The sequence below is a fragment of the Daucus carota genome, chromosome 5 (assembly GCF_001625215.2).
Source record: "Daucus carota subsp. sativus chromosome 5, DH1 v3.0, whole genome shotgun sequence".
NCBI lineage: Eukaryota > Viridiplantae > Streptophyta > Magnoliopsida > Apiales > Apiaceae > Daucus > Daucus carota.
The window spans coordinates 24,413,870-24,432,584 of NC_030385.2; the positions used below are offsets into that span (position 1 = coordinate 24,413,870).

General features: G+C 31.7%; 1 protein-coding gene across 2 annotated transcripts; it reads left to right on the plus strand.

Moving 5' to 3' along the window:
- Nucleotides 1–930: 930 nt before the first annotated feature.
- Nucleotides 931–17,618, plus strand: LOC108220239 (protein DECREASED SIZE EXCLUSION LIMIT 1). Of its 2 annotated transcripts, none has more exons than XM_017393948.2 (14): nucleotides 931–997; nucleotides 1,200–1,317; nucleotides 1,427–1,489; nucleotides 1,605–1,679; nucleotides 2,330–2,386; nucleotides 2,581–2,765; nucleotides 2,904–2,962; nucleotides 3,057–3,144; nucleotides 4,249–4,315; nucleotides 13,304–13,386; nucleotides 13,483–13,574; nucleotides 14,371–14,477; nucleotides 16,121–16,184; nucleotides 17,302–17,618. In XM_017393948.2, exons 2-14 carry the CDS (start codon nucleotides 1,214–1,216, stop codon nucleotides 17,404–17,406), a joined length of 1,149 nt encoding a protein of 382 aa, XP_017249437.1. In that variant the 5' UTR covers nucleotides 931–997; nucleotides 1,200–1,213; the 3' UTR covers nucleotides 17,407–17,618. The 2 variants fall into 2 exon arrangements, with proteins under 2 accessions (XP_017249437.1, XP_017249435.1); XM_017393946.2 differs by having other exon boundaries at nucleotides 957–1,120.
- Nucleotides 17,619–18,715: the final 1,097 nt, after the last annotated feature.

Consider the following 18,715-nt stretch of genomic DNA (forward strand, 5'->3'; position numbering starts at 1 on the left):
GCTCACCCGTCAGGCGGTTCTTTACATTAATATCGTGACACGCATTTTGAACTCCTATAATATATAATTTCATTATAATATTTTTAAAATCCTTTTTCTTGAATAAGAACTTTGATTTTTAAAATTTTATTAAGATAAATGTTACTCCCTCTGTCCCATTTAATTGTATACGTTTCTTTTCAACTGCTCGACACGCATTTCAATGCTCTTATAAAATATAGTTCCGTAACTTATTTTTGAGATTTTCTTTTTCTGAATAAAAATATAACATCCAAACTTTAATTCAGAAAAAGAAAATTTTAAAAATAAATTACACAACTACACTTTACAGGAGCATTAAAGTCCGTGCCGCGTCCCCGTCCCCCAATGTATACAACTCAGGGGGACGGAGGGAGTATGGAACTATACCTCAAGAGCTTCGGAATTCATGCAAACAGTGAACGTAAACAACCACGGAGGGAGTACAAATCAAGGGTTGTTTGAGGGAGATCGAACAAAAAATCATAACCAAAATTTTGTACTACAAATTATTCTTATTTTGGCTTATCATAGATAGTATACATTAAAAAACGTTACTTCGTGTAGCGTTTTCGTTTTAATAAAACAGAAAACATTACACGATGCAGCATTTCACTATTTATTTAAAACGCAACTTCATATATGTTAATAATGGTATTGAGGACCATTTTACACAAACCAATATTGTGGACATTAATAGTGATATTTGTGTTAATAAGGGCCATTTTTGCAATATCATTCACTCTTTTTATGGTATCTGCCCTCCATTTGTTTCATAAATTTATAATTTAATTATTTAAAAAAGATTAAAAAAGCATAATTTTATAAAAATAATAATAGATTTGTTTTTTTTATCATATTAAAAAAATACTTGTAAAAAAATTAAAAACAGTTAAAATGATATGGATATATAGTATATTTAATGCAGCAGTGAAACCAGTGCTGAGCCGTTGCCTACTTGCCTTACTAAAGTTTCACGGTAGCGCGCGCACACAAACGATTATTATATTTCACCGTGCTCAATTCTCTACTGCATAGCTACCGTGTTTTCTTGCAGAGTTTACTTAATCATAATTAATTGTTTATAGAAGATCAATCACAAGTACTTAATTTGTTTCATATATCAAATTTCGTGAGGCGGTAATGCTTGAAAAGTGTTTGATAGTATGCTTCAATGACAGAGTTCTGAAGAAGGATGAGCAAGAGACCTGCGCCTGATCCCGTGACAGTGTTGAGGGGTCATCGTGCTTCGGTCACCGACATCTCGTTCCATAATTCCAAGAACTTGTTGTTTACTGGGTATGGGTTGCTTCTTTTATAGCGTCAGCTACGGAATTATGTGTGTGTTTTCGTTTATAAGTAGGAATGTTAAATTTGTGTTTTGTTTACTGATTGGGGTGGTTTGCAGTTCTGCGGATGGTGAGTTGCGCATTTGGGATACCTTGCAACATCGAACTGTTTCATCAGCATGGTAGGATATATCTAGCTACTTATATTGTTTAAGTTGATGGTTTTTCAAAATGAAAGGGTGCAAATTTTGTAATCCAAGCAATTAAAAGCTAATATGATTCTAAAAATGAGTGTAGGGTGCATAGTGGGAAGCATGGTATCATTTCTGTTATGGCCTGTGATTCAAGTGGGAACGACGACAAAGTTATCAGGTTATTCCTGGTTCGGTTTTTGTATTTTAATTTAGGAAGGAATTAATTATCAATTAAGTCACTTGCATCATTTCAATGTCTCAAGTGGATAACCAAAATTTTTTTGGTGTCGTCGGCATCATTTCAAATTAATTAACATCTTGATAAATTTTAGCAAAGTTAGGTCAAAATAAATATTTTTGTTAAATCATATGACACGAACTTGATTGGGACTCGACGTGAACTTGTACACAAGGCAACATGATGATACAATAATAAAAAAACAATGATTAGGTTAGAGAAATTTACAAAAATAGAGGTTGAATTCAATTGAAAAAAGGAAGATAAATACATTTTTATTTAGAAAAACTGAAATAGTCTGAAAATAGGTATATGTTTATTCAGAAAAACTTCAATAGTCAACATTGTTTATTCATGAAAATTTAAAATTCATAAAATGTAACTTTATTTTAAATAAGTGATGCAAACGAGACCTAAAATTTCTTGATGTGACCCATTTGATAATTAACCCATTTAGGAACTCAAATTTAGGTAATCTTTTGGGGCATGACCTAGTGCTAGAATTTCTCATAGTGTTGTAGATAACTACATTTAGGCATTTAGTCTACTTTTCCTTCCTCGGATTGACTGCTTATGTTCTGATCATGCAGCCAAGGAAGAGATGGAACCATAAAGTTGTGGGATATTGGAGATGGGGGTTTGCCTAGGTAAGTTCTCTCAATCAGATTGGTAGATGCCTATTTTGTCTTTATAGTTGGCATTTATCTTTTAAGAGTTGATACCGGACTTGCATTTGATACAGTGTTTTTAGTTGTTGCTAGCCTAAATGTTGACATTATTTAAGCACAAATCTACAGTATCCTGGTAAAATGTGGCCTATTTTCTTCTTTTCTATTGTCAGGGCCCCTTCTTCCATGATAACAACAAACTCCTACCACTTTTGTAAACTTTCTGTGGTGAAGAAGCCTTCTAGTTTTGCCAAGCAAGTTGATGATGGAAATAGCAAAGTTGACGAACCGGTCGGTGATACCAGCAATTTGGGGAGTCTCAGTGGCATTCAAGGGAGTAGCAGCAGCAATCCTGAAGGTTCTCTCCCCCCTTCTCTCTCTCTCTCTCTCTCCCTCCCTCTGAGTTTCAAGAGTGCCTCAGTTGACGCATTGCATATCTTTTCCTTTTTTAAAAGTTTATATGGAAGTCTTAACCTTTTGGTTGTATTGTTATCAGATGATAAACTTAATGGAGGTCATGAATATGTTGCTATAGCAGGGGAAGAGTCCTCTCAGGTCAATAACTAGCCAACAATAAGAGTATATTGTTAAGTATGACAAGTTAAGTTGTTGTTTTCCTATATTCCATCTTATTTGCACTAATCGTTAGGTGGAGATTTGGGATCTCAATGCTGCAGTAAGGTTTGCACAGTTACCTCATTCTAGTGTCTCCTCAAATCATGCTTCAAAAGCAAGAGGTTTGCTTCTGGCTTTTCTTTGATTACACACATATCATCCTTTTGCAACTTGTGAAAGCTGTTTCATCTGCTTTACTTGTTACTGCACTGGTAACTACATGCGTGTGAAGGAGGAAATAAACAAATTTCTCATTCGCGTATTTATATTTTTCCGTATAAGTGCTTATTTAAGAAAAAAATTTCTTTTCTTTTCTTTAGGTAGGATCTACTCCATATTAATATAAGCAATCTTGCACCCAATTTGTTAAAGACTCATGGAAAGAGAAGGTAGGGGTTAAAAGGAAAGAAACCCTAAAAATATTGAAAATAAATATGGTCCGCAAGAAAGTACCATGCGGCAGCTCATTTAAGCTACATTAAGTTAGCATAGGAGGTATGCTGTCTAAAATCAAGCTTGGGAGGGCCGTAATACTCTGTTCTTAAAAACAAAACCAACACCACCTCTGCCTTCTATGGACCCCATCGACTTGTGTTATCTTACTTGGGTGTAACCCTCCATGTAGACATGCACGATTTTCATAGATCCTTTGTAGGCTACTGTGTTATTCCAACAATTAATTATTGTCCTTTCAGTGTTTTTTCGGGCCATAAATATTCAAGTCATTTGAAACGAAAACTACACCCCCTCTATTGGCCCTATCAGCTTACTTTTGTTGGGTGTTACCCTCCATTGACACATACTATTTTCAATGATCCCTTCTGGGCTGCTGACTTGTGCAAACAGTTTTTGGTTGTTCTTTCCACGGTAACTGTTTTTAATAAGGGAATACTCATGATACCAAAACAATTATACCCCAGGTCAGAAACGATACTATTTAACAACTTACTAGGAAAACTTTTCCAGAATACAACTTTGTATTCTTTTTTATCAAATTTTTGTCAGTGAAATGTAAACCTCCTTTCCTCAGCTGAAAACAACTGCCAAAAACTGGGTCCACATTATTGCGAATTTTGAGATGATACAAAATAATCTTCGATCTAAGTTTATTGGGCAAAACCCTCACCAGAAAGTATACATCTTCAATTCTTGTATTGTTAAATCATATATCTTAATTGTACAAAAACAGCTCTCATTTTCTGGGTTTTGGTTATTTGTTTGTACAGGAATGTGTATGGCAGTTCAAGCATTTGTACCATCTCAATCACAGGGTTTCTTGACTGTCTTGGCCGGGTATCTTTTTTCTCTTGACAACAGTTTCTTGTCTTTTTTTTTTTTTTTGCATCGTCTCTTGTGTCTTACTACCAGCATGCACTTCTTTCCTAATTGCAACAGTTATATATATAAGCAATTAAAGTATGGTCACTAAAATGATCAAGTGAAGTAGGCTGCATGTAGTGGTGCTTTATTGATTGATTGATAAGGGCAACTATGCGAATACTCAACTTTTCAAATAAATAATCATCATGAGAATCAAATATTCTTTTATATGGTCTGTAATTATATATTACTAGCCTTATATAATTTAAAATTTATTACTTATAATTTAATTTTTAACATCATTTTATATGTGTTTTAGTATTATTGGATGCCCACATTTTCATTTACACGAGAAATTCTATGCTAATGTATTGAAGATTGATTAAATATTATTAGTGGATTGAATTATTGTTAAAGATTTAGATTTTACAATATCTATATTATAAATTTATGATAGAAACAATATACATTTTCATCATCTACTTGTAAATATTTTCCAGATTTTAATGTGTTAATGATAGCAGTTTTTATTTTTTTTGACTAATTTAAAAATCATATTTTGCATATTTTTATTTCTTATTTCTTCATTTGTAAGGAAGAGGATATTATTTATCTTGTATCAGTTCCATGATGGCTTTCATGATGGCTTTCTGTTTGTGTTGGAGTAAAACACGTTAAAATTAAGAAGACTTACATGATGGCTTCCTTTTTGTCTGGAAATGGAACATGCTAGAGTTCAGAAGAAATATGGTTTGTCTCTTATTGTTTATATGATTTTTTTCTATTTATTTTAAGAAGGGAAAATAGATCTTTTTGCCACCCAACTTATTATTTATTTAGAAACCTACCACTGAATTATAATTTTTTCTTTTTTTGTCACTAATGTTAGGTTCAGATTTTTTTTATCACTAATGTTAGGTTCAGATTTGATTATTAACACTATGTTATTCTTTTTAGCATTATCAAAATATAGTGTTAGTCTCCGATATTATGGTGATCTGATATGTGTTTATATCTGTACTCCTTCTGTCCCTCTCATTTCTTTACGTTACTTTTTGACACGTTTTTCCATGCTCATTTAAAGTATAGTTCCATAATATATTTTTTTAATTTTTTTTTCTGAATAAAAGTTTGATGTTTAAACTTTTACTCAAAAAAAGAAATTTTTAAAAAAAAGTTACGAAACTATACTTTATAGAAGCCTCAAAATGAGTGCAAATAGTGTACGTAAACTATTGAGAGGGACGAAGGGAGTATGTATTACTACATATGTGTCCTAGGTGGTTTACTATGGAGGACGAGAGTTAGACACGCATTTTGAGACTCCTAAAAAATTTGGTTTCAAAAATTATTTTATTTTATTTATTCTGAACAAAATTTAACGTTTGAATTCAAACTCTCATCCTCCAAGATGTTTACTTAGGACACAAATGGAGTACTACATATAAAGATATCGACACATATCAGATCACCATTATATTACAGACTACCACTATATTTTAATAATGCTAAAATGAATAATATAGTGTTAATAATCAAATTCGAACCTAACGTTAGTGACAAAAAAAATATGAACCTAACATTAGTGACAAAAAAGAAAAAGATTATAGTTCAGTGGTAGGTTTCTAAATAAATAATAAGTTGGATGGTAAAAAAATCTATTTTCCCTTTTTTAAAATAGGAATAAAAGGGTAATTTGAGGGATGACCAAAAATATCTAAACAAATTACAAATTATCCCTATGTTTATTATGCTTAAGTACAAATTTTTCTATAGTTTAGGAGAATGCTAAAATCCTCCATCAGAGGAACACAAAATCCTCACAAGGTTTTTTTCCATAATATTGAAACCACGATTCATCATATCCATAAATGTTGTTTCACACCTTTTAGTTGATCAAAGAGATCATCAATCCTTGGAGGGGATATATATTTTTGATAGTCACTTTATTCAGTTGTCTATAATTAATGTAGAGACCAATCGTTCAATCTTTCCTCTTTACAAACAATATCCGCTTCCCCCCACAATGATACACTGGGCTGGATAATTCCTTTTCCAGTAGTTCTTGCAATTGTTTTATAAGGTCCGTCATTCTCATTTTTATTGGTGCATTTGATATCGGATTGATTACTGACAGGAGATGTATAGTAAGCTCAATTTCTTTGGAGGGCTCACATTTCTATTATATAGGCCAAATGTGTCGCCTTTCCCTTAGCAATCTCTTAGCTTGAATCACAGATAAAAGTTTGCTTGTGATCTCCATGAAATACGATTTTCAATTCATTTTGATCTTGTAGAGTTACAGACTTATTGATGAGGAACATAAGTGAACTAAGATTCATTTATAAGATCAGCCAGTCAAATATATTTACTTTAAAGATGAATAATGTATTTATCTACATGTTTTTGTAAGTGGGATTATAAGTAGTTATATATATATATATAAGGCATGGTTCAACGAGGAACTTCCTTATCCGAGTAACTTGGTAACTTTCCATCTCAGCCGGACATCACATCACATCTGCATGCGTCTAATCCTAGTTGTAACTGCTTACCTAGCTAGTCACGTGTGTCCCCTGATTAAACTGCTCAGACACCTGACCACATATGTTGGCACATGAAAATATTTTGATTTCTATTTCATATTATAATATTATCTATTTCTTATTTTATTACCAAATTTGATCCATATTTTTAATTTTTTGCGTATGCTTTTAAATTATAGTACTTAAATTAAAATACATCAGAAACTATACTCAACATATTCAACGTAATAACATATATTTACACAAAATTGGTACGTATTTGTTCTCATTTTTTATATTTAAAATTTTTTGTTCTATATTTTATATAAATTTATGTGCTTTATTTAATAAAATTTTTTTTACAAAGTAGAGAAAGAATATAAAATAAATAAAATTAATTATATAACAAAAAAACTACTGAACACGTGGAGAACAAATAAAAAACAATATAGCAAGAAAATACAGAATATAAAAAATGTTATAAAAAAAAGGGTACAACAATGTGACAAGAAAGAATTTATAATAAATAAATTAAATTATATAACAAAAAAAACTACATAATATGTGAAAAAAATATAAAAATCAATATAGACAAGAAAATACAGAACATAAAATTGTTATAAAGAAAAAAAGGTAAACAATGTGACAAGAAAGAATATATAATAAAAAAAATTAAATTATACAACAAATAACTACGGAACATGTGGAGAAAAAATGAAAATAAATAGAGACAATAAAATACAGAACATAAAAAATGTTATAAAGAAAACAAGGTACGATAATGTGGGAAAAAGGAATATATGATAAAAAAAATTAAATTATATAACAAAAAACTACAGAACATGTGGAGGAAAAATAGATTCAGTATAGACAAGAAAATACAGAACATAAAATCTTTATAAAGAAAAAAAGGTACAACAATATGACAAAAAAAACATATAACAAACAATTTAAATTATATAACAAATAAACTACAAAACATGTGGAGAAAAAACAAAACTTAATATAAACAAGTAAATACAGAACATAAAAATTGTTATAAAAAAATGGTACAACGGTGTGACATAAAACAAAATTTTAAATTATATAACAAATAAATTAAGATGTGGAGAATATATTAAAATAGAAAATACATAACATGAAAAATGTTGTGAACAAAAATGGATATAATAATTTAATAAATAAATGAAATTATAATAAACATAATTTATTTATGTAAGAAAAGTATTAAAAGTATCTAAATTATGGAATTTAATAGTACGTTGTTTTTCAGTTTTTATAATAAATCCTGTACTTTTTTTATTTTTTTACAGAACATAGAACAGGGTTGTACGTGTCTTAGTGGGTTCTACGTGTCTGTGTTAATGTAGTGTACGTGGTGTCTCCTATTCATGCGCCGTGTGCTAATCTTAACCTAGTTCCTAGGTTACCAAATTAGTTGGATCCCCAAGGAGAACGACCCTATATATATATATATATATATATATATATATATATATATATATAAGAAAGTTCTATGGAGACTGGATTATTTGGAGACTGTAGAGACCTAATCCTGGCCATCCAATCATTAAACATCCAACGGCTGCATATATTTTGTCCTGCACGTTTGTTTTCTCTCCCTATCCTGTCCTGCACTTCTAAATCGATGAACAACAAGCAGTACTTCTAAATCTTGCATAACATAAAATAATAATTCCATAATATTGGTGTTCAATCACCGAAATCCTAACAAATAAAAATAATAATTGCATACAAAACAAAGATGTAGTTGGACACTGCTATGATTGGCACTGAACTCATTGTCATTGTCCTGCAACGAATTGAATTTGTTGCAAGACAAAATAACACTTAGATATATCACAAATATACGGGACAAATTATTAATATTACATTACTAGAAATGCAGGACAAGAATACTGTAAATTACAAACATAGTTTTGAATTAAAACTAAAAACAAGAAATGCAGGATAAGAATATTAATAATACATTACTAGAAATTCAGGACAAGAATAGTGTAAATTATTAATATTACAGGACAAGAAATGCAGGACAAAGAATATTTAATCATGTCCATTAATTGCCATATTATTTAACGGTAGATCTTGTAGTCTCTAATGACTCCAAAATTTTTGGTCTCCATTGAGCCCAACTCTCTCTCTCTCTCTCTCTATATATATATATATATATATATATATATATATATATATATATAGCATCTCCAATCAAGCACCAAAATGGTGTCACTTTTGGTATAAAAGTTGCTCCAATGCAATACCAAAGTGGTGTAAAAGTTACACCAAATGAATTGGTTGACACCAAATTTTGTGTCAAGTGTTCATTTAGTGTAATTTTTACACCAAATTTGGAGTTTTTTAAAATGCCCATTATACCCTCACACTTGATAAACAAAACAAATTTATTTCTTCCATGTCCCATTAAACTTATTTTATCTTTTCTTTTTGATCATAATCGTTTAAAATTTTCTTCCTTTACTATTTAATTCACATTTTTTATTTATTACAAAATTTCAATAAATTTATTTTCTTATATAGAAAATTTGTTTTTTTTGAAGTAATTTGATTCAAAAATAAAATACCGACATATAATAAAATCAATCTCGCCAACTTTAAATTCAAGTACAAATTAAATATTGATATAAATAACTTAATAAAGGGAGAATATTCCATTTTCTGTGTAAAAGATTCTTTTTGCCGTAGGATATCGTGTTGATAGGTTGGAGTGAATTTTTGAGATGGTGTAGTTTTCACACCAAAATGGTGTTCAAATTCCACTATTTTGGTGTCATGGGTTGGAGATGGTCTAAACCCAATTGTTTACGGACCTTAGATGCTGTTTGGCGTTGCTGTTGCAGACAACAACTTTTTACTGAAAAAGAGGTGAAAAACTGCTTGGTAAATCTAAAAGCAGCTTTTCCGGACATCAGCTTTTAGCTGGAAAGCTGCTTTTAGAAAAAGCAGATCCTCCCATGCTTTTAGAAAAAGCTGTTTTTCAGCTTTTGCAGAAAATTGTTACAGATTTCACTATCAAACCTCACCAAAAACAGTATTTTTTTATATTATAACTCAAAACAATCACATATCAAAAAAATTACCAAATAGTTATCTGATTTCTCCAACAACACTTTTTTTACTAACACTTTTTCTGACAGCACAACAATTTATAACAGCACTCCCAAACAGAACTTTAGTCTGTTAGGTTATTTGATTTGGGTTTCTATTTCCTATATAAGGATTGTAATACCCATAGTTACATAGGACTGGGTTCGATTCGAAACGGGGAACGAAATCGGGTACGTGGAACATTAGTTTTAGTGAATCTGGTACGATGGAACGTATAGGTACGATGGAACGTATGGGTACGATTGGTCCTTTTAAAAAGAATTCTATAATCATATATATAAATTCCATTATAATATACAATTTTAGTTGATAATTTATACATTTATAATTTTTTATAAAGAAAAAGATATTGAATAACAAATAAAAGTACACATTTATTGATAAAATAAATTACTTATCATATGACATAGACATGGATCTATTGTTCAAAACAAGAATGAAGTGTGTTCTTGCGGGTCGTCACTTCCGGCGATCTGGGTCGCGACCCTGAACGTTTCCGTTCGCGTTTCCGACCGTATCGGGTACGAACGATCTAGATCGCGGTTCGTGGCAGCGTACCCGTTTCCTTGTATCTATGGTAATACCTCACTTATTACCTTAGCTTTGATTATACACTTTGTTTGGGAATAATATTGATTGAAATTATTCTTGGATATGGTATAGTTCATTGCTTTTCTATTATATAATTCTGTCATGCATCACTTATTTATACTCAATCGAATCATTATGATATCCTAGTCTATACCCAAAATAATATCGATTCTCCCCACTTTGTGACGAAGGTGTGTGGAAACGTGACCATACTGCTAAGCTTTTGACCAAGTGATGGGACAAAGCCTGCCAATAATGTATCTAATTCTGTGCTTAGTCACTTCAAAATATTGCGTGATAAATGGGTTAGTATGTTCATGATCATACAGCCCAACAGCTATTGTGAAACCCTAGCTATTTATCACAACAGAGAAGGGAACTAATAATATTGACCTGCTTACTATAGAACTTGCATAAGAGTAATAGTACCACTACTTACTACCAGAATTATTGGATTACCTCACTATAGAGCTCTTTTTGTCTCTGGAACTCTATAGCTTTCTTTACAGGCTCTCACTTCTCCTCATATAGATAGCTTCATGGGTTTTGAATGGCTGCAATACCTGACCGCACTTAAAGCAGTTCTTTGTATCCCTAAAACTAACACTTCACTTGTGCCTACGTATCTAGGTCAATATCAGACTACATATACATATTATCGTTAAGTGCTACTACAACCAGTATCTCATTTATTTAGACTGATCACGAGGGACAGGCCCTGTGCGTACGACGGGAACAAGCGGAATCAATGTGTTAATGGACCATGAACTAAACGGCCAGTGCCTAAAAGGACTTTCTCCTGGGCACGCCTCCCCCCCCCCCCAACAAAGTACATCTAAACGCCTATGGGCTGCTATAACTATACAAGAAGACACTCGAAAGTGGAAGGATACTAAAGCTTCATCATAACATCCATGTCCTTCAGAATTCGTGACGAGAGAGCTCATTCATCTCTCCTCATGATAGACCTTCAAATCATTTGAAGAAGAGGAATGACGAGGAAATCATCCATCCAGAGCTGAAAGATCATATGACATCTTAAATATATGTCTTGTATTATAAGTGATCCATTAGTACCCTCCATCATCGAACCACATGCGCATGTAGCATTTACATTATTTTCCAAACACATAACTTGATACAAATATAAAGAATGTGGAAAGCATCATAACTTACCCCATAATCGCTATTCTCAGCAGCCAACCTGGCATACTATCCTGCATATATGGAGAGATTACAGTTGAATATGGATTAAATAATAATCGATAAAGTAATATTTTTTCTGGCCCCACATAATGTAAATAGTGTATTTTTACCCTCGATAAAGTCGTTGGTCTCAATGTTATTACTTACTGAGTTTATTAATTTATAGAGAGTAAGGAGCTGTTTGGGTAAGTTTAAAAAAAGTGCTTCTTACTTAAAGTAAAGAAGTGGACTAGAAGTGAGAAATAAATTAAGACTTATAAGTGATTAAACTGTTTGGAAAAGAAGTAGAAATCCTGAAACAAAAGCTAGCATTCTCAGCTTCTTATAAGTGCTTATGGCTTTTTACACAAACTGGTCAAAAAAGTAGAAGTCGGCTTCTTGGCAAAAAAAGCCAGAAACCTTGTTTCCCAAACAGGCACTAAAAGTACACTATCTACATTATGTCTGGGCCAGAAACAAATATTACTTTGGTGAGGATATTACTTTATTGATTATTACTTAATCAAGGTTCAACTGTATTTTTCGTAGCCTATGGTATTGACTCTTAAATAGTAATATTATTGTACTATTCTATATATATTTTATTTCATCGTTTGTAAATCATAACAATATATCTATAGCTCTGATACCAACTGTGTAACGCCCCTGAATTATAAAACTTAAATCGTAGGCTCGAGTCATCGCAAAACCAAGTTTTAGCCTACTGAAGCGATATAATTTACATAGTTGTACATATTCAAGCAAAGGTATTTCGGTGCGAACAATATACAACAATATTTCTTGAAATCTAAACTGAAATGATATCCTACAAGGAGATCATTCAGTAAACTATCAGAAAGTGATTCTGATACGAATTGATATCATACGAGTCCAAAGAATATATACTTTGCTTGCCTAATAATTTCAAATTACTAAAGCCTCCTAATTGCGTAAATTAAAACTTTGCCGCATCTCTTTTCCTTTCCAGTTCTATGCCTCACCAGTCTGATGCTCCTGTAAGATCTGCAATAATCATCTCCTCTCAAACCATGCGTCATAATTAACCACCTATAACCATTTTTTTGGTTCTGACCCTAAAATGTATTCATACTTATCAAGTTTATTGTATTTATTCACTTTCTAGTTTATCGCAGGCCTATTTATATTTATTGAGTATTTAGTCATTCACTTTATAATTAAGTAAAATTTATGTATTTCTCCTTCATATTGTTTTAGTGCTATAAATGGATATGGCACTATTTGTATTGTCATATAATTTTATATTTCCTTCCTTACATGCTATATATGTAACATGAATTCTATGATTTTACTTATTTATGTTTTTCATAATTTACTATTCAAATACTCAATTCAATTCTAAACATTTATATATAGTTAAAGTAATTTCCAAATCAACTGTTCATATAAAAATTTTGTATGGGCATAAAGCAAGTTGCGTTTTTGCCCTCAAATCGATAGTTACTTTTTAATTCAGCACTACTTTTTCTAATGACAGCTATGAAGATGGAACCATGGTATGGTGGGATTTGAGGAATCCAAGGGTCCCTCTGACTTTGGTAAAGTATCATTCAGAACCAGGTCTAAGACTGAAAACTTTTTGGCTTGAAAGACATAATGTTGTTTTTCTAATGTTTTCACATATGAATAGCTAATAAATTGTCCTTTATCTTCTAGTTCTAAGCTTATGTGTTGATGGATCGTGCACTGGGGGAATCTCTGGAGCCGCCGATGACAAAATCGTCATATTTGCTTTGGATCAATCAATGGTAAATTCTTTTAATGGGTTGGCAGTGGCGACATGAGGTTTCAGAACCACATCTTTATAAGTCGGATGGTTAATTTATACTGATTTGTGTGATTTGGAGGTTGACTTCAATCTCTTGCATGGTTGTTAACCTTTCAATTGCCCCCCCCCCCCCCCCCCCCCCCCCCCCAAAAAAAAAAAAAATTCATTAATAAAACACAAGAAAATCATTTTATGGTTGTCTTCCATTGATCGTTAATCAATTATAAAATATTGGTCTTCAATATTCCCACCATGAATCGGGACCTCGTTTGTTTTTAGCATTACTTGGGGGTAGTATGTTCCAGATGTTAGGTTTCAACAGAACAGAACAATTATGTTGTGGACTTGCTATGTTCTTTAGGATTTTGTTTACTGCGTCAATTGAACTTATATATTGGTTATAATAGTATGGTTAATGGTCATTATTTTCTGTGTTATTCTTAGTTTTCGGAGAGTGAATTAGCAAGAACAAAACTGATGGTAGATTTTGCGTCCATTCTTTGCTCTCATATTATTTTAGATTTCTATTATTACAAATGCATATTATTTATTTAATAGGTTTGGTCAAGTAGGGAAGCATGTAAAACTTTGTTGTAATACAAAAATTATCATTGGTCCCTAATGTGCAATCGCACTCTTCCGTATATATTCAGTTATGTTCCTTGGTCTTAACTTAGGTACCAGAACTTGTGGTGGTGCAGCACTATTAAACTCATTTTTAGAAGTTTCCGGGCTGTAATTTGTATATTAGATTGATTATTGATCACGTGACATAGGGCATTTCTGTGGTTAAAAAAGAAATAAGATTGGAGCGGCCTGGCATTGCCGGAATATCAATTCGTGCAGATAAAAAGATTGCTGCCACAGCTGGCTGGGATCACAGGTAGGCAGAGTAGATTCTTACCTTGATATTTTTGTATTGCTTGTCCTTGTTTTGGATGGATTTATATGAACAAATTTGCTTACTGGGTCAGTTATTTGAGCTTCAAATTAATCATAAAAGTAAATGCTTGAAGAAATTTAAGTTTATGCCAAAGGTACAACAGCATCATCAGTCAAGTAGAGTTTGTAGATGATGATAACCTGATCTGTCTACGTAGTTGTTTAATAATTAAAAGGTACAAGAAAACATCACTGTACCTGTATCCGTTGCTAGAAGAAAAGGATGTACGTTCAGAGTGTAGGTTATTTTTAGTTTTTCTTTTGGGGTTTGTGTATTGTTTAGTTGGCAGTGGTGTTTAATTAAGTTGAAGTATACATATTTTTGGTGTTATACTACTTTTAGTTAGACCTGGCAATTTGGTACACGACGTGAAAACACGACACGAAAAGTTCGGGTTTCGTTTTCAATATTCAGTACACGAACACGAAAGTACATGAACACGAAAATACACGTTAAATTTAGTGTCGGGTTCGGGTTTTTATTTTATATACACGAAAGTACACGATATAAATATATTTTTAAAAAATAATTATATGTTATATTTGTATAGAGTCCTACTCCAATACAAACCAAATTAGCCTAAAAACTAAAAACCAGAATCTGGTCAGTTTTTTATCACTATTTTTAACTACAGAAATCACTAATTTGTACATAACATATCACTAATTTATACATAGCATATCTCATGAATATAAATATATATATACACACATATATGCAACGTATATGACAATTATCTTCACCGAACCGTAATAATGGACCTATTACCACCATTACCAGATGTTTTTATGACTTGCCACCATTGTCTACCATCACCAATAGTCACATACACTTTTCATCATAACTTATCAAAACTAACGACTACATACTACCATCATACAACTTCTCTTGCGGCTTCCTACTGTCAAGAACCTTCCTACGAGTAAAATTGATCATCTTTAATCGATTATCAATAGTTTAGATAAGTAGATTTTCTCAATTTTGATAGTAAAAATCGTTGTTTATATACTGTATAAAAACAGTGATTGGTGCAGTATAAATTAGTGATGCCCGTAGTTATAAATAGTGGTAAGAAAACTGGTTTTTAGTTTGTATTTAAGAGTTGGTTTGTATTTGATCACTTGCCTATTTATATATATATATGATATATATGTACATGTACAAATATGTACACAATTGTATATAAATATACAGATTTAATATATATTTCAATATATAATACATAAAAAAATGTATTTTTTAAATATATTTTAATTAAAATTTATTATTATATTTATATTAAATGTACACGAAAAGTACACGACACGTTTCGAAACGGGTATGGGTTTGAGATTAGGTACACGAATCCGAAACGGGTCGGATATGGGTTTCACCTTCAAGTACACGAAACGTGAAAGTACACGACACGACACGATTGCCAGGCCTACTTTGCAGTTGAGTGACTAAGTTGAACTGTTGAAGTATACATATTTTTGGTTTTATGCTACTTTTAGTAGCATAATGGCTGACATAAGTATAATATGGGTAGCATGCCTTAATAACACCATCTGCAATGAAATAATACTCAGTTTTCATCATGACAGGGTCAGGGTATATAATTATCGGAATGGAAATGCTTTGGCCATATTGAAGTATCATCATGCTATGGTATTGCCAATATTCCGCGTAATTCTGCTCCATGGAAGTTTCAATTCTCATGGCCTCTAATTTTCAAGTCATCCCTTTTAGTAACTTGATGCATCTATAATGTGTGTTGGAGATATGATTCCATGATTTAGGAAATACTTTTTCATAAGAGCTTAAGATCTTTTGAAGTTTTGTTATTTATTATCATATTTTGTATCTAGAACTGTATTATCCTTCATGCCCAAAAGCAATTGCATTTGTCATCTCTAGTCTCTACCCTTTATGACCAAGCTTCCATCCAAATTAGCAACTCTTAAATTACACAATTCCAGGTATTAATTTTTTGGCACATCCCATAAGGCCTCGTACTAATAGAGTTAACTAAGTGCTTATTAACTAGCAATCTGCCCCGCCCACAACCGGTGTGGCACAACTCCTGGCCGCAATAGCCTTCCTTATCATTCATTTTCGACTTTGTTTATTATTCAGTACTCTTTTGGAATTCTCTGTCTAGAAAGGTTTAGTTATAGCACTCTTGTTTTTATATGATTGAAGAAAAATGTTATATGTGGCATGACACTTGCTTTTAAGTATAACAGCCTTTATAATTTAAACGAAGGTGACATGCATGCATTATGTAAGGTGATGCATTGTTGTTGTATTTAGGTACGAATGCTATAATTCGTTACTGGTTCTTATATTCAAATCATGCATTTAATGTACAAAAATCTCTTACAAAATTGAGTGACTTCTACCCATTTCTCTAGCTTGATGCTTATGTCTTTTATCATTGACTGGATCATAGACTATCTATACACTCCTAGTTAGGTGTTTTAGTGAGAATGTTACATTAGTCTAAAAACCAGCTTGTAATGATATAGCCAAATTATCTTGGCCTCTGTCTGTTTTTACTCATCACTATCCTAAACTTCATCTAAATGCATCTAGTGTTGATATTTGATGTATGTTTGTGAATGAATGTGCATCAAAGGAATTCTCCCAGTCCTGAATATAATTATATCTTGTAGTCCATATTCATTCTTTATGTCTACTGGCTTCTTTCTTTGTCCCTCTCAATGTGTGTGTTATATTCTATATTAGCTACTGATATTTGTAATTATTTATATTATCTTTGCAGTGCAATGCTGTCACTTTCTCAGCTAATAATAGACTGATGGCATCTTCATCGGAAGATACCAGTGTCGCCCTGTGGGAACTTTATCCTCCAAGAACTGTTGTTTGAACTGTTGGATAATGGTTATCCCCTGCTAAGGCGACCGCGAGAGTTCATGGCCAGTCTAGGAGTAAAAGATGAGCTATTACTTTTCATTATAGGAATGGTGTATTATTATGCCGGAAGGATATATGATACATGTAATATCTAAAGTTACTGTACATATGGGAGAGAATGTAATTTAAAGAAATGAATTTATTGAAAACCAGTCTTCTATACTCTGTTTTTTACTTCTTTTTTTTTTTTTTTGAAAAGCTGTTTTTTGCCCTTTTAAACTCATGAGATGGTGAATAAAAAGATAGCATTTTACAACAAATGCGTTATTTAGGCATAATATAAGATTGGATCAAGTGTAGTATAACGTAAATGAATTATAGTTTGCAAGGATCTATGTATCAACTACTAATATGAATTCATGATAATAATCAAAAGAATGTGCGCGTGTGGAGTCTTGCAGTAACTCTTTAGGGGTCGTTTGGTTGATCCGGTTAAGGTGGTATGAGGATGAGATATCATTCTTGATATCATGTGTTTCGTTGAGTGATGGAATGAATAATATATTGAAATTAAATATTTTTAAATTATTATTTTTTTATTGACGAAAAATAATTTTATAATTTTATTTTATCCAATTTTGAGTTGATGATTTAATTTTGTGTCAAGCATTTGATGTAATTGTAAATAAAATAAAAATATTTTTGATTACTCATTCATGTTCAATACCCATATAAAAAACCTATACCTTAGCTGTTTGAGGTATGGATTAGATATAGATTGGAACGAATAAATTTTCCAACCAAACATATGTATGAGTTTAGAATGAACCAAACTCATACCTGATACTTGAAAAGTCTGAACCAAACGATCTCTTAGACTATTTGGCAATCGTTATTGCAGTTTTACTTTTACATAAGCTCTTCAAGCCTTTATATTCCGAAGTTTTTTGAAATAAGAAATCTGAAAGTTTTAAAATTAAGAATTCAAATCTCAAAAGAGATTGGTGCGGTTAAAAATCTAAAATTAAAAACCTAGTTCTTGTAATTGATGAAGATAAAAGATTTTGTGCTTTTAATTTCAAAAAATACTGGATATCTCAAAAATTGTTCGTAATATTTTTTCTTAATTCTAGTTAACAATATTTCATTGATTTCAATCACATTAATAATAATGAAATCCATATTAAACCACTTTCACTTAAAATCAACCATTTGATTATCATGTCAGTTCGAGAAAATATTTTGGACAAAATCTGATATATGTGAGAAGTAATTTTGATAATTTTCTTTTTCCTGGGGGTAAATTTTGATAAATTTGTTAA